We start from the raw sequence: 17,250 nt of genomic DNA, 5'->3' as shown, positions 1-17,250 counted from the left end.
GAGAGGGACTTATTTAATAGCCTAGCACAAATCAGCTCTTTCTGGTCAGATTGTGTTAAAACTCATTTTAAAGTCTAATAGAGCTTCAGACAAAGTAGTGCACCTAGTTAGCATCCCCCCTAGGGAATGTGGATGACACCAGTTGCAAAGTATCAATATGAAAAACACCTAAAGTAACAACTTGTATTCAATAGGCCTATTAATTCTACATGTACTGTTTTTTTTTATTTAATTGAATTTAAATTTATTTAATTTTAATTTACTTGAATTGTATTTTATTAATTTTATTTTGTTTTTATTTATTAATTTTGTTTAACTTATTTTATTTTCATTTTTGTATTTTTTAATTTTTATTTATTTTTTTAATAAGAAGCATCATTACTCAGACTATCACCAAATCACACGTGTCACTTCCTTACATTAAAATATAACATTTTAAAGCTTTTCTACACAGTGAAACAGGCTCTTTCCCTGCTCTAGAATAGCTTCACTCTCATTGGCTGTTGCTTGGATACGGCAAACAGGAAGTAAGTGGCTAGCTACTTTCAGAGGAGTTTTGTTTCGTCAGAGATGCTGAATAAAACATATCAGAGAGAGAGAGATACCATGAGAGCAGGACGCTGGGAGTGGAACCATGAAGCCAACACTGTGGACTTTATCAGGTCAGATAAGAATGATTAACTTTTATTTATCGTGTGTGATATACTGTAACCTCTAGTCTGCTGTAGTGTTTATACGTGTTCATAGTGTTTATTGTGTGTCTCCATTTGGATCCTGTTCCAGCTTGTTACCACCAGAAAAGCCTGTTGTTAAGAAAAGAAGACCAACTGATGTCCATTTTGAAGAGATTCTCCAGAAGTCAGAATGGTACCTGCGACTTTAAATAAATGTGCAAAATATGAACAAAATTACAAAAGAATAGTTTATTAGCCTAGTTATAACTTTGCAAATATGGTCACATTTTTGTATAGCGCTTTTCCACCGTCAAGTCACTCAAATCTTTACACACACACCCATTCACACACCGGTGTACACAGACACTAGGGGCGAGGTGGGTTAAGTGTCTTGCCCAAGGACACAATAACAGTGTTAATTTGTGGGAGATGGAATCGCACCGCCAACCTGTAGATTAGTGGACTGGACTGTTGAGCCAATGATGTTTATGTCGAGAGTGGAATTTGAACCCCCAACCTTTGGATCAGGACAAATGCTCTACCCACTGAGCCCAATATATCATACTAGTATTAGGCTACCACACTGGGAGCAACACTACTATTAATTTATTCAATTAATAATCTACATACAGATTCAAATAAATGTACAAAGTATACAACTTAATATTATTTTGGGCCTACTCATAATATTTCAAATATATCTTACTCGTAGGCTACACAAGTAGAAGAAATACTACCGTGTTTTTATTTAGTGAATTTACCTATGCAACTTTAAATCAGAAAAATACAAACAGACGCTATAATAGAATAATTTATAGCTTATGCAATTTCAAATCAAACATATATTTTAGTTTCAAATATATCGTATCAGTTTAGGCAGGGCCGGTTCTAGCTTTCAGGGGGCCCTAAGCTGAATGTGTCTCTGGGGCCCCCTCCTGGCTCAGCTGTTGGAGATTCACGTTTGACACATTATGACTCTGCTCTCATCACTTTGACCAGTTGTATTTGTGTTTATGTGAACAACATCAGACTGAAAACATCCAGAATGTCACAACTACCACAGTCACAAGAACAAAACACAAACGTATAAGAGAAGTCAAGATTTTTTTTTTATTCTAGACAAGTTTCTGGTGGATTTTAATGTGTTCCTGTTGGCGACAGTGGGCTTACATTTACATTATGTCAGGTCCTTGCATCGGTGTAAACACACAGCTGCCCTCACCTCTGCCCGACTCAAAAACACATGTAGCAGCAGATAATTTACTACTATAGATATGAAACAAATGTAATCATTTTAGAGGGATATTTAGGCTGTTGTAAACACACACGCCCTGTGCCCAATAAAACAATAAAACCCTGTTTGCAATAAAACTTTATATATTATTTTTAATGTAAATGTATGGGCTCTTGGAGGCCCTCTGCTGGCCTTGGGGCCCTAAGCAGCTGCTTAGTCTGCTTATAGTCTGGGCCGGCCCCGAGTTTAGGTAAACAAAGTAATACTATAATTTTATTTACTGAACTTGCTGACATAAATTTGCAAACTGCAAACCAAAAATACAATAGAATATTTTATAACATATTTCATTTCAAATCAAATACCTGAATAGTTGTACTTAAGTATGAGCACATCTGCAATATCTTTACCTAGTAGTGAATTTAAACATAATTCAAATGTATTTCTTTTTCAGGTTGGCTGAAGTTTACCGAGTGAACCGAAGGTGCTGGAGCAAAATTAAAACTGTGGATCCCGCTCTTCTGAAAGCGTACAGATCTGCTGTGATAGAAAACCAGGGGGAGCACGTGACACTTGAAGATGTTAAACGCAAGTATTTGTAATTTGCTGTATTTTTTTTGACGCAGTAATGTTTCCATGTAAACAATGACCTAATGTTGTATCTTTCTTTTTTTAGAAGTGGCAGTGAAATTGCTGCTTGAGAACGACTCCCTGCCCATACCTCACTGCTTCCTGGACATATTAAAGTGAGATTTACACATGCTGCTCTTGTCATTCTGAAGCACCAGCAAATGACAGATAATCTCCGTTCGTCCTTTTAGGAGTAAACAACTTGATGAAATCCTGATTGCTGTTCTTCATTACCTCTGCTGTTTCTTTGAATATAATTCCCTGGAAAACAAGCCAAAGACGCTGATAGTGTAAGTCAAAGTGTTATTAATTATATTGACAGAAACATCTTGATGTGCTCTTTAAAACGACAATTTCTATCTTTTTTTTCACAAAACACAAAATAATAATGCTTTTTTTTATTTCTGAAAAACATACTCTGAGCAGGGCTTGCATTCCACAAACCTGACTCTTATTTGGCCTCAAGGAAAACCTCCTCCTGCTTGTTTCCATGGAAATATGGTTCCTTTAGCTAACAGAAACATTAGCTCCATGGATAATATTTTGCAGAAGTGTGTACTTGTACTTGTCCTGGTTCAGGTTCAAGGATGACTTTGCAATTGATCAAATTTTAATCAAGTAACATAATCACCAAAATGTCATTTAACCTTATTCATCTTATCAAGAAGGTTAACCTAACCTAAAAAAAAAAAAAAAAAATCTTAACTCAAGAAAAAAAAAAAAAAATCATGTTTCGAAGCCCTTCAAATACTGCATTAAATTAAATGAAATATAAAATTAACCACCAAAATATCACTGTTTGTGTATATGTATATATGTATTTATATATATATATATATATATATATATATATATATATATATATATATATATATATATATATATATATATATATATATATATATATATATATATATATATATATATATATATATATATATATATATATATATATATATATGTGTGTGTGGGGGGGGGGGGGGGTGGGAGGGGGTGTGTGTGTAAACCTTTGTTAGGAACACTGCACTGCAAATTTCTGTTCTCTTGTTTATCTACATATTATTATTCAATTCAACTTGAATTATGTAACACATTTAACAACTTCAGCTGCCCAAAGTGCTTCACATAAAAGTCAACAAAAAAAACAAATATACACATAAGACGATACATAGAAAAGAACAATAAAACCCCCTGTTTAGCTAGTGTTAAATACCAGGGAGAAGAGGTGGGTTTTCAGTCTAGTCTTAAACTGTGTTAAAGACTGAGAGGATCTGACAGGCAGAGGGCGCTGTTCCATAGTCTGGGTGCTGTCACAGAAAAGGCTGTGTGTCCTCTGGTCTTGAGCCTGGCTTTGGGCACAGCAGCAGGAGCAGGTCAGCTGACCTCAGGGCTCTGGGTGGAGTTTAGAGCTGCAGTAACTCCCTCAAATAAAGAGGATCCATAGAATGCACACATTTAAACACGTCTGTGTATTACATCAGTCATTCAGGTCTGATCCATTGTAAAAGCCGAATTTAAATCTATCAGCTGGAAAAAAGTTGTAGGAGTGAAGTAGTTTCTCTGCTCATCCAAGCTGCTTCTTCAGTTCTGGTCAGATTACTGCAGGACACTGCCTTATATCCATCTGGAGGGAGGAGCTGTATGTAGGCTATTATTCACAGTTTCTGTATGTAGGCTAGGTCTATTGAGCTGCACTAAGTGTGAACTGAACCTACTTAGCATAATTATTCAGCCTAAAAACATTTAAACACAATAACATTTTTGAAATCATCCAATATGAAATAGGAGCCAGTATTATACACATTTATTTTAATCGTGCACATTTATTTATATTAATGTTCTTGGCTCAAACTAATCATTTAAATGTGATTATGTCGACACACCCTTGCGCACTTTAGATCTCATACGTGTTTACAGCACCTGTTCTGTAATATTTTGCCAAAGTTTTTTTTTTTTTTTTCTTGTTTAGTTTGGACATGGTGACGGAGCAGCAGATGAAGAAGAGGAGCTCTGCCAAAAGAGAGCTGGCCCTGAAGAGACTGGCAGTGTGTTACTTCAGTCTGATCCTGGACAGAGACACAGGACACAAACAACTCAAGTAAGACTAAAGCTGCACTGTGGAACTTTTCTGGAAATGTTCCTGCTTTGCCTGGTTCCACAGTATGGCATTAAGGTTATCTATCAAACATTTATGAAAGTGGGACTAAACTCCTGCTACAACCACATTTCAAATAGAGCTGCTCATTTGGGCAGTATCTGGAAGACTAAGGAAAAGAGTGAGAGAGGAGGAGGGTGGAGTCTGGACATATGAGGAACAGTGTGATTGGTCTAAGAGGACACATCAAACTCCGCCTCTGCAGCCAGGTGGCTGTAAGCAGGGCTATGTAGTGTCACATAGTACTTGAAATTGCAGTGGAGCACGCACAGTTTTTGAACACTAAGCTCCAAATGTACAGTTTGCACTAAGATTATCAAAAATAATTATACAGTATAGGAACAGGACACAATATTAGAGCTTTTCGCCATGATATAAAGCTGTTACCTCATCAAAAACATACGCAGAGTTGTGTTTTATTTCATTCACACATGTTTGAGTAACCCTGTTTTATTAATCTGTCTACATCTTCAATGCTCAAAACACTTTGTTTCATCTTGTGATGTCACAAAGTGGTAGATTTCAAGTTAACAGCTCCTTTTTGCCTTTTTTTTTCCCCAGTGAAGATTGGTAATTCCTGGGCTGAAATCAACCAAATGATTCTAGTGAAGGTGTATGGAGTTTAAAAACACAGTGAAACACTTCTGTATTACCACATGACATCACAAGGTGGAACAGAGTGTTTTCTGTTTGAGAGAAGAACCTAAATATCCAGGATCTGTGTGTTAAACATGTGAATGAAACAAAACACAACTCCAGGTCTGTCTGTGATGAGGACATTATAAGATAGATCAGAAAATAGTGTAATTTGGGCCCATTAAATTACAAAATTAAAATAAATAAATGAAAACAATAATCGATACTGGTGTGTGTCTGTTGTTCACAGTATTAAAATCATTGATCAAATGACCAAAGGTTTTCTTATCTTCCAGGGGCCGGTCGTCCTTGGATCAAACTGAGTGGCTCCTGGAGGGAGTGAGTGCTTCTGTGTACCTCCTCTGCACACACTGAACACCTCCACTGACACAGACACACAACACTGATCTGATCTCCTCACACTCAATATGCTCAGACTGATGTGGGCTAACATAGTAGAATGTGTTTTAGAAGTAAGAGTATGGGGTGATAAAAGTACTGTGTATTATTAGCAATTACTCTTAGTCTTTATATTGTCTTTTAAATCTACCATTTATAATTAGAATGGCTGAACCTGCCCTGTTGCATTCTCACATATCACCACTAGATGCTTTCTGCTTTACTGCTGTCTGATAGTGTGCCAGTTTGGCCTGACAGACCGAAGCACAGGAGAGTCTGAGCAAAGCCCAGGTGAAGGGAGAGACGAACAGGTTTCACATCTGCCATCTACTGGTGAAAACGATCTAATAAACTTATGGACGATAGCTTTAAGTAACACTACTCTTTTCACTCTTTCCAGTTAGCTTTCTACCATGTTTTAACATTGTTCCTTTCTCCAAAACATGCCTGTCATCCGTGCATGTTTGAGTCTGTTGGTGATCTCTCCTGAGCCCTGTTTGAAGCCTCCTTATGTTTAGCTGTAAGACTCTGTCCAAAGCTCCACCCACAAGCCGACGTCACCCATGCACCCACACGACAAGTCTCCATAAATATATAAAAACATGGTACAAAACTGTACATATCAACCTGACAAACCTGATTCAATGTGCAGTAGTTTTATTAGCTTATCTGAAGGTTAGTGACTTAGCACAGAGAGCAAAGGGAGGGGGGATTCATAGCATTAAAATCAGAAGTGAAATGTATTAAACATGTTAATATGTTGTTTTCAGCGAATATGGCATTTTCAAAACAAGAAAATGTGTAATAAGGGGAAAAAAAGCAATAATTGTAAACCTTGTAAACCACTTCCTGTATTACCACATGACATCACAAGGTGGAACTGAATGTTTTTAGTGTGAGAGAAAAGCCTAAATATGCGGGATTTGTGAGTTTAACATGTGTGAATGAAACAAAACGCAACTCCAGGTCTGTTAGTGACATAGTGACAACATTATAACATAGATCAGAAAATAGTGAAATACTGGCCCTTTAAACTTGACTAAAATCTACCCAGCTCTACTCACCATGCTTTTGTCCAGACTGAAAAACGGCCCTCGCACTGGCCCTCGCACAGCTGACCATGTGTGAATAAGACTGACGTTGACTGGTGGGTTCTGCCGGTGGTTTCGTGAATAAATTAGTCACAGGTCTGGTCTGGGATGTTGACTCCACACAGGTGCGTTGCTTTGACAGGTGTTTTGCTTTGACAGGCGTCCTCTGCAGTGTTTAGCCAGGTGGGTGGACAGGAGACAAATATCACGCCAACTGCACCTGCCCATTAACGTGCGCCGTGTAGCACCCGAGGGATACAAATAGCACCAAGACTTTGACAGGCGCAGTGCAGAGAGGTAGGGTACTGTGAGGTCAAAGCAGGGAAATATAAAAGAAATATTATGTATAGCTGCGCCGCTCACAATAAGAATGATGACTTTTTTTCTATGTATTTTTTTTCCCCCATTTCAATTTTTTCAACTTCTTCATAAAAGCCTTACACTGTACAGAAGTGGGCAGTGCCGAGAATTTGTACCTGCTGCTGTCGACTGGTGTTATGAGTAGATTCAAGCACAACAGGCTCAAAGGTTCAAACTAAAGAAACTGAACAAAACTTACACTATGACACTTTTCTGGTAGAGAATCTGACACCTGATTGTCTCCATGGAGTTGTTATGTCTGTCTGAAATGTTCCAACGTATCTCTCTCTATTTATCTGTCTGTTAGTCTGTCTCGCTCTCTATCTGTCTGTCTGTCCGTCTGTCTCTCTCTCTACCTGTCTGTCTGTCCGTCTCTCTATCTGTCTGTCCGTCCATCCGTCTCTTTCTCCATCTGTGTGTCCATCTGTCTCTCTCTCTCTCTCTATCTGTCTGCCCGTCTCTATCTATCTGTCTGTCCGTCTCTCTATCTGTCTGTCCGTCCATCCGTCTCTTTCTCCATCTGTGTGTCCATCTGTCTCTCTCTCTCTCTCTCTCTGTCTGCCCGTTTCTATCTATCTGTCTGTCCGTCTCTCTCTCTCTCTATCTAGCTATCTGCCGGTCTGTCTCTCTATCTATCTGTCTGTCCGTCTCTCTCTCTCTCTCTCTCTCTCTATCTATCTATCTGCCGATCTGTCTCTCTATCTATCTGTCTGTCTGTCCGTCTCTCTCTATCTATCTATCTATCTATCTATCTATCTATCTATCTATCTATCTATCTATCTATCTATCTATCTGTCTGTCTGTCCATCTGTCTGTCTCTGTCTGTCAGTCTCTATTTATCTGACTGTCTCTCTGTCTGTCTCTCTCTATCTGTCCATCCATCCGTCTAATTATAAGTGATTTTATCGCAAAAAAAAAGAAAAAAAAGAAGAAAAAAAACACCTTGGAAAAAACATGCATTCTTAGGTTAATGGGGTTGCCTCTCCACAGATCTGACCTTTAATGTGCCGATAACTTGTTTCCATAGGGATAGATAAGCACTAATGCCGTAAAATTGATAAATTATAGGCAAAGCATTTACATATCCACGGAGACGAGCAGTGTACCCTCCACCAGAAAAGTTCCACAGAGCAGCTTTAAGTGCATGGTGTAGAGTGGGGGTGATATTTGACACATTATGGCTCATTCGGCAGCTTATATTAAATTCAGTGTAATTCTTGTGTGTGTTTTCAGGTTTTGTACAGTTTCTTCTGCTTCGTGTCCTGGGTGACTTTTGGGAGGACGGAGCTGAAGCTGATCCAGGAGGAAATTGGTCGTATTTTGTACTCGGACAACTTCAGCGCCGCAGTCAAAACCAAACAGGAAGTGCACTCACGGAGGACTTCTGCTGTTTCCACTGGCTCAGAGAAGAAGACAGGAGTTCACCGCACGGCCGCTGAATGTCACACTGCTCTCAAGCGATGGTTGGTGTAAATCACTGTATCCACGGGCTGAACAGAATGATGTAAAATGAGGACTGTTGCCATAGCGAGAAACAATTTAAAAGTAAATATTACATCTTTAGAAATGGAAAAAGTTATCGAAATGTTGCATAATGTAAAATAATGTAATAGTCTGGAGCCTGGTGTTGTATTTTGCGTGGTGTTACTATGGCAACGCCTGAAAGCACCCATGTTTTTCCAATGGGAGTGATCCTAATATTTCCTATAAATTAAAAAAAATAGATATACTTCTATGGAATAAGATGGAATTTGGCACAGTGGCGCTTCAATATATGACATGGGTCAATGGGAGCGGAGTAGGAGGCAGTTGCTTCTGCAGTCTCCTTAGATATTGTCTCTGCTTGCCAATGATTTGACCTTTCTCAACCAGACTAACATCTTTTCCACGACCACGGGATGGTGGTTGTTTAAGAAAAGAGAAGCACCTCATAGCACCAGTTGGCGTTAAATAACTTGTTGCCAGCTGAAAGATAATCGTCCATGCTTTGTTAAATCCAGGTCGCGACTTTTTTCTTGGCCAGGCAGTGTATTTTGCTTTGAATCGTCAATCGCTATAACAACGGTGCTAGTTTTTCATCAATCTCAAACCCATTGCTAGACACACCCTCCCTCATCCATCTCCCTTTGTCTGCACCTTCACTTCTTTTCTCGTGTATCTGTTCTGTTTGGCGTTTGATTGACAGTTTTGTAAGTTGTGAGAAGCCGTGCGCTCGTTCTCTGTCAGGTCCAGTCTAAACAATGACAACCTGAGCATTAATGTGTGTATCCATCAGTGTAGGAAGTGTGAGGCAAACACAATGACAGGAGAAGTCTTTTAGAGTTATACACGAGGAAAATGGCTCAGATTTCTAGCGGTTCACAGTCACTTGGTGGATTAATGAACATGTACATCAGGGGTGTCCAAACTTTTTTCACCGAGGGCCACAAACCAGTTTTGATACAAGGAGTCAAATAGTGCATTTAACACAGGTTTGACAGAGACATTGTACCTTTAATAAGACTTGGAAGATTATTTTTAGGTCTGTGTCACAATGCAGTGTGATGTTATTCAGGTTATAGAGCTAGAATCTCTTCAATTTGTTGTAAAAAATACTTCTTGATCAATTGGGACAGTTTAGGAGGAGGCTTGAGGGCCAACAAAAATTGGTCAGAGGGCCACATTTGGCCCTTGAGCCGTAGTTTGTACATGATTGCTTCTCATGTATTTGAGCAAAAATGGTCTTGCCCCAGTACAGTATTAGCAGCTCTTGAGGTCAAAATAAGTCGTCTGCGTGCCGTTTAAGCGTTGTTAGCGTTAGCGTGACATCAGAACTCCACTATGGTCTCTGGAAGTTGGGAAAGGAGCTTATAAACTCATCATGGTGAATCATTAGGATGCTCTGAATGCATAAGGTAAGTGAGGAATAACTCCGGACCACTGCAAACCATTTGGAATAAACTAGTTCTGTTTTTTCCACAGTTTAACACAATAAAAATCAGGTCCAGCACTTTTAACTCGACCCCATTTGTTTTGGTTTCTTCGTAGTCTTTAAATGATACTTCTGCTTGAACAGCTGTCGAGTGGGTGATTATGGGAGTTAACACAAATGGATTTCTTGGTTGGAAATATGCAATAAACCACGTATATTCCTCAGCACATTTTGTTCTGTTCTCCTCTGCATTGGCACAAACAGTAATTGCCTTTGGTGATTCATCCAACACATTTCCCTGAAGCGCTCTAATGTACAGTTTTTTTTATAGATGCAGGTCAAATCTCATCATTATAGAGAAGTCGGCATGTTTCATATTTCAGTCATATTGTGGTGAATTTACTGGGAAATGAAGGTGTTTCATTATGTGCTTCCTAGTTAATCTGAAACAGTTTTTTTTTTTTTTTTTTTTTTTTTTTCTGTGGGAGATTAGCTGCTAACATATAACAGATTTAAATCACCATGTTTCCTTTTATTGTTTGAAAAAGCTACATTTGCCGAAAAATTACGTATTATCATGTTTTCTAAGTTTCACGTTTGTTTTTGATGCTTTTTGAATCTCCCTTTGCTCTCGATGCTAAATCACTCCCCCTTCAAAGCGCAATCACAGCACAATCAGCGTGTATCTGGCTAATGAAACTACTGCACATCGCATCAGGTTTGTGAAGTTGTTGTGTAAAGTTATGTATCATGTTTTTAAGTATTTGTGGAAAGTCGTCGTGCCGAAAAATCAAAAGCTCACCATTCAATTTGACATAATACCCCTTAAGAAATGTTTAAGAAATGCTTTTAATAATTTTACCCAAAACAGTTTATTACGACAGGACTATAAACCATCTCTACACCACACAATCTGAAGAACTAAAGCAATGACTTTTGGGTGTATACGCTTTTTAAAACTCAGTCAATAGTACACATCAGAGTATTTTTCTAGCAGAATCAGAGTACTTTTCTAGAAGCATACTTTCACTCCTACTTGAGTAAAAGGTCTGGTTCCTCTGTGTCCCACTGTGAGCAAGTGACAAAAGCTTTATGTTGACAATATGAAATGATTTGAACATTTGTGTTTCTTGTACGGCTCCTTCAGATATGATTTAGTACTTCTCTTATTTTTGTCAATCCTTTGAAAATATCGGATTTTTTGCATTGTTTAAGTCTTAAATTTTTGTCCTTCCTTATACAATAACTTCATAATATAACTCAGATGTTCAAAACGATGAATGAACACATGTGGAATGTACTGTAGTTAGCAAAAATAAACACAACTCGTTACATAAAAACAACATACGTGCTAGATTAAAAAAAACAAAAACAAACAAAAGACAAACACCATTTGCTTTGAACCCTGCTTTATACTCTTGGCATTTCTTGACCTTGACAAGGCAAAGCTGTGACTTGAAAACCATTTACAGCCAAGGATTTGCAGAGCTGTCAACAAAGCTACAGGCTACTTGGATTTGACCTATGAACCTTTTATTCTTTACTACATAATTCGATATATCTTGTGTTATATAGTTGATACGTTCTGTTCATATCTAAAATGTAGAAAGTGCAAAACATAAAGAAACAAATACACAATACAGTGAGATATTATTATTGTGTGTACGTCCAAAGTTTTGACTTGTATTTGAATGATTCGCTGTATTTACCATGAGTCTATGGCCCTCGATCGACCCTCCGCTTTGTCCGTGTTTTCATATTCGACCCTCGATGAGAAAAGTTTGGACACCCCTGACGTAAAACATGAATAACCGTGATTGCCTCCACCTTCTTCAAAATCCTCTTTCACTTGTTTTTTGATGAGCCTGAGTTTTATTTCCCTTCCTCAGCTCGTCCCGCTCCTCGCTGCACAGTGTGGCGAACAGTCGATCTCCTCTGATGGCGTCCCTGCTGCCGTCGCCGCGGGAACAGTCTCCTCACCTGTTCGTGGGACCTAAAGCCGCACCGGAACCTCTGCTCCTGACTCCGCCCACAGACCCAGAGGACCTGACGGAGGAGCTGTGCCAAATGAGGTCAGAGAAATAGATGCTCCCAGTTTTCATCAGCTTTTTTAAATGTAATAAAACAAAAATTGAGGTCAAAATGAGCATGCTAGTTGTTGTTAGCAGTAGTGTGATGCCAAACCGCTCTAAAAGTTGTGGAACGTGCTTAGAAACTCATTGCGGTGATTCATTAGATACTCAGAAAGCGTCATGAATGTGAGGGTTAAATGTAAGAATTTTAAATTAACTACTTTGTTTTTTGACGTTTTTAAGATGGTGACAGCCCCTTTAATTGTAGGGAAGATAAAGCAAAAGAAACATAACATTTCTTCAGTTTGCTACAACTAACTAATAGCAGTTTCACTCTTGTGTGCTTCAGCCAAAACTCAAAATGCTTCATTCCACCTTGTGATGTCATGAAGTAGTTTTCAAGTTAACAGCTACCATTTACATTTTGTTCAGTAGAGATTGACAATTCCTGCCCTGAAATGATACAAATGATTCTAGTGAAGGTGTGTGGAGTATAAAAACACAGTGGAGTACTTCCTGTCTTACCACATGACATCACAAGGTGGAACAGAGTGTTTTCTGTTTGTGAAAAGAACTCTAAATATGCAGGGTGTGTGTGTTAAACATGTATAAATGAAACAAAACAACTCCAGGTCCTGTTTGTGACGAGGAAACAGCATTATAACATAGATCAGAAAACAGTCTAATATGGGCTCTTTGACAAATCTTTTTAAATATTGTAGTTTTTCTGTATTTATGTATATATTTGATGAAAGATAAATCCAGTTCTTATTTCTTGTTGTGTACTGGTTTGTGTTTCAGCATTGGGATCCTGGGCCAGCCTCTGCAGCAGTTTGATCCTGTGACTCTGGTTCATGAAAACCAGAGCACACACACAGAGGCAGACCAAGCTCCAGTCAGCAGGGATCAGGCTGAACAGTGAAGGACAAAGCACCGACCCTTGGGGGACCGAGCCTTCGCCGCCGCTCCCGCCCTCTGGAACACACTACCGCAATTCATCAAGAACTCGGGCTCATTACAGCACTTCAAATCACTAATAAAAACTCACCTGTTTAATCTGGCATTTCCCCCCATGATTTCCACCATTGTCTTTTTTTAATTAATAAATTTATTTTAATTAGGACAGTGCATATTAATCAACATGTCAACAAACAGCATCAATGTAAATATGCCAGAATTAGTACAATAGCTCGTTTACATCCGTTGTCCTAAGGCAGGTCAAAACAGAACATTTAAAGAAACACACAGGCGAGACAAAAGTGCACATAGACATGACAACAAGTGAACCACAATAGACCATTCTCTGAGTTTAAGACGCCCCAAGAAGACAATAATCTACCTGTGTGAGCATGTTTGATTATTTTTCAACCAATGTTGAATGAGTGTTCTTGAAGGTTGAAAAGGACCCACAGTTCCTGACATGGGCAGGTACTGTGTTCCATGACTGTGATCCTCTGATAGACGTCACCATTTGGACAGATTTTGTCTTGTAGTGTTTTATTATTGCTTTAAAGTATCTTTGAGTGTCCAAATAAGCACTATGTATGTTCAATGTATTATTATTTTTAGGCCCGAGCCTGAGACAATGTCCTGGCGAGGGACTCATTAAAACAGTGTCCAGAGACATACAGGAAGTCGACCATATTGGACCAAACCTGAGAATGACACAAGCGCACACCTTCACATTCAGGACATCTCCTCACACAAGACCCATGTGCAAATAAAGATTATCAATTGCATTTTGAATATAACTTTGGGTGTGGTCGTGGTGAATTTTTAACAAAATTGCAATTTTCGGAAAAAAAATAAATAAATAAATAAATCTTTCACATATATTTTGTTTGGAAAAAGCAGTGATATGCAAATCAAGGCCCTAGCTCAATTTTAATAAGACATTTTACCAACAAGTGTCAGGTACAAGTATGGGCACGATATGCACACACAATTATGCGTGGGTTATTTTGTACATTTGTATATTTTCAACCCTGAGCACAACCCTTATCACAAGAATATTCTGATATATTTCAGATACATTGATGATATATTCTGTGTTTTTCAAGGCAATCGTGAGCAGGTAACAGACTTTGTGAATTTGATGAATCATTTTAAACCTAATCTAAAATTCACAAGTGAAGACAGCAAAAGGAAAATTCATTTTTTGAACATGCGGATTGAAATTAGGGGCGGCCTCTTGAGTGCAACACTGTATCAAAAAACTATGGACAAGAATACTCTCCTACTGACCACGAGTGCACACCCCACACACTTCAAAAGAGGTCTCCCTAAAAGCCAGTTTTTTCACCTCAGACGGGTGTGCCAGAGTACAGAGGACTTTATAGAAAAGTCCATAGAGATGAGGGCAAAATTCATGGAGAGAGGATATTCTCGACCGTGGATAGAGGAGGCTTATCAAGCTGCGTTATCCAAACCAAGGGACGTGCTTTTAAGGAACAAGGACTCGGTGAATGAGAGATGTTTTTCTGCGATTTTTAATACAGTGTATTCACCCCAGAGCCACAAAATCAAATCAGTCATTTTGAAACACTGGCACATTTTAAAGACTGATCCGCAATTGACACAAATATTCAAAGATCCACCTCTGTTCACATATAGAAAGGGCAGAAATCTGAGAGACGCCTTGGTACATTCAGACTTCTCTCATGGCAGAAACACACCAAATGCACAAACTCTTATTGCCCCTCTTCCTAATGGTAATTATAGGTGTGGCAGTTGCGCTCAGTGCCATAATACTACTAAGACCTCTCATTTCTGCCATCCTTTTACAGGAAAGAAGCTTCCCATCAAGAGTGTCATCACGTGCGCGTCAACCTACGTAGTGTACCTGTTGCGTTGTCCGCGCGCTCTTGCATATGTGGGAAAAACCACACGAAAACTAAAAACCCGCATCAGTGAACACAAAAGCGCGATAAGACGCCAAGATGCGGACTCTCCTGTAGCTGTCCATTTTACCTGTTAAAACGTGATGTGTCTTCGCTTCTGTGGGATTGAACAGGTGCCTGCTCCGCGGAGGGGTGGAGACCACGACCGTGCGTTAAAGACACGCGAAGCCTATTGGATTTTTACCCTACAAACTCTTAGTCCTAAGGGCTTAAATGATGAACTGTTGTTTAATGTAATGTTGTGATGTGGATATGTAGAGAACTGTTTTTTGCCCTCTCTCTGAGTTATGAGGGAGTTGTAATGGAACTTGTTGGGGGTGTCAGTTATGCCATTTATGTTTTTTTTTTTTTTTTACAAAAATCTAAAAATTATATTATATATCTGCTATTTTTTTGTGATCGATAATAATCATTATACTTTTCTAGTTATTATCCATGCATTTTAACTCAATAAAAACGTTTGTATCTATGCAATTTTAACATTGTTTGTTTGTATGTACTTGTTTGAAATGTGCTGCCTCTTGGCCAGGACTCCCTTGAAAAAGAGCTTTTTAAATCAATGGGACCTTCCTGGTTAAATAAAGGTTAAAAAAAAAAAAAAAAAAAAGTATAGTGAATTATGCGGTTGTTTTTGGGGTCTGATTGTGAATATGTGTCTCACTATTATTGGTTGATTAAACTAAAGGGGGCGGTCCCTTATTTATATAATGGGAGCGGAAGGGGCCGTCCTCATACCTGAGGAAGGTCAGAGTGACCCAGAGTGAGTTGTGTGGAATAAAATTGCATTTAGAGTGAGACAGTGCACAGGAGTTTCCTTTATTCTTCAGACAAAGTGCTTCAGCTCCCACTCACCTGTCGCCCAGTCAGGTGTGCAGAGTTTACGCAGAAACGAAAACTAACCAAGACCCATTTGCAAATAAATATTATTGTTTACATTTTTGATGAGTTCTAAAATATGGGTGTGGCTAATCCACAAATCAGTGGGAATTTTGAAAAGCATAAAAACGTGCGTATTTCTCACAAGTGATGTCGAATTGAGTCGGATCCAATGAAACATTTGTGTGCATTAATGAACTAAACACAGCTATGTACAACTTTTATAGCTACGATATAAAACTGTTCCACAGCGCCACCTTGAAATTTTGAATAGGGCCAAAAAAATCGTGTTGCCATGGCAATGACCAACATTTGTCATAGAAGTACATGGGTTTAGCTTAACTGGGATGAAAAAAAATAGTTTGTCATAGACCATTGAAATTTGGTACACATTTTCCACACATCAAACTGAAGACTTATCTCTATTTACAAGTGTGCAGACGTGAAAATATCATAAATGCTCTCATGGGAATGAATGGAGTACTATTACAGAGATGATGATTTTGGAGAAAGGGCGATGTAAGTGGGGACGAGAGACATGGACTTCGCGGTGCATGTACGCAAGGGGTGGCGAGGGACTTTATCATTGCTTACAGTTTTAATATTATTATTATCATTCCCAGTGTATTGTCCCCAAAAAGGGGAGAAGGTAACACCTCCACAGAAAGGAGCAGTGGTGTACCCTCCACTTCAAAACATGACCTAGATAGTCACTGATATGCAAACAAACAAACAAAAAACAATATAATAATCCAATCATAAAATGTGAGTCAACCAAATGAAATTATGAATCCAGTCAACGACATGTCTGATGGACGTCATGTGTGGCCTGTTCAGTTCAATCATTAAAGTCACAGAAGAATAAACACGTTTTATACTTCCACACTGGAGTCACTTCTCTTTTATTCCTTGATGGTCACACAGAGCAGTGCTGCAGTACTGTGGAACATGAGGCAATACTCTGATACTCTGATACTTCTGTTTTTCATTGCACCAAAACTCACAACTGTTTATAAAAAGCAGAAGATCAAGACAAATATTTGAATTTGATTTGTCGAAGCTGAAAAAACAAACTTTTGTTCCATCCAGTTAAGAGAAAATCACAGATATATTTCAAGTCTGCAAATACACAAAATACTTCTATGGAAGATCATTTTATTTTTAATTTTTGAACACATTAAAATATATATATTGAAAATTTAATCAACTTAAATTCAGAATAAAAATGATTCTAACATGTTTTTTCAAAAAAAAAAAAAATTCAAAGTGAGAAATTCAGCCTTTAAAATTCTAAATGTGGCTCTCCAGCTCA

General features: G+C 38.4%; 1 protein-coding gene across 1 annotated transcript; it reads left to right on the top strand.

The window, feature by feature from the left end:
• The first annotated feature begins 606 nt into the window (after positions 1–606).
• On the top strand, positions 607–13,084 carry LOC117378340 (protein phosphatase 1 regulatory subunit 36). The gene is made up of 8 exons (XM_055225234.1): positions 607–662; positions 2,363–2,496; positions 2,585–2,654; positions 2,730–2,828; positions 4,508–4,583; positions 8,413–8,590; positions 11,985–12,162; positions 12,964–13,084. The coding sequence occupies exons 1-8, from the start codon at positions 607–609 to the stop codon at positions 13,082–13,084; spliced, it is 912 nt and encodes a 303-aa protein (XP_055081209.1).
• Positions 13,085–17,250: the final 4,166 nt, after the last annotated feature.

Source organism: Periophthalmus magnuspinnatus, chromosome 11 (assembly GCF_009829125.3).
Source record: "Periophthalmus magnuspinnatus isolate fPerMag1 chromosome 11, fPerMag1.2.pri, whole genome shotgun sequence".
Taxonomy (NCBI): Eukaryota; Metazoa; Chordata; class Actinopteri; order Gobiiformes; family Gobiidae; genus Periophthalmus; species Periophthalmus magnuspinnatus.
This window is presented reverse-complemented; position numbering and strand designations above follow the sequence as displayed.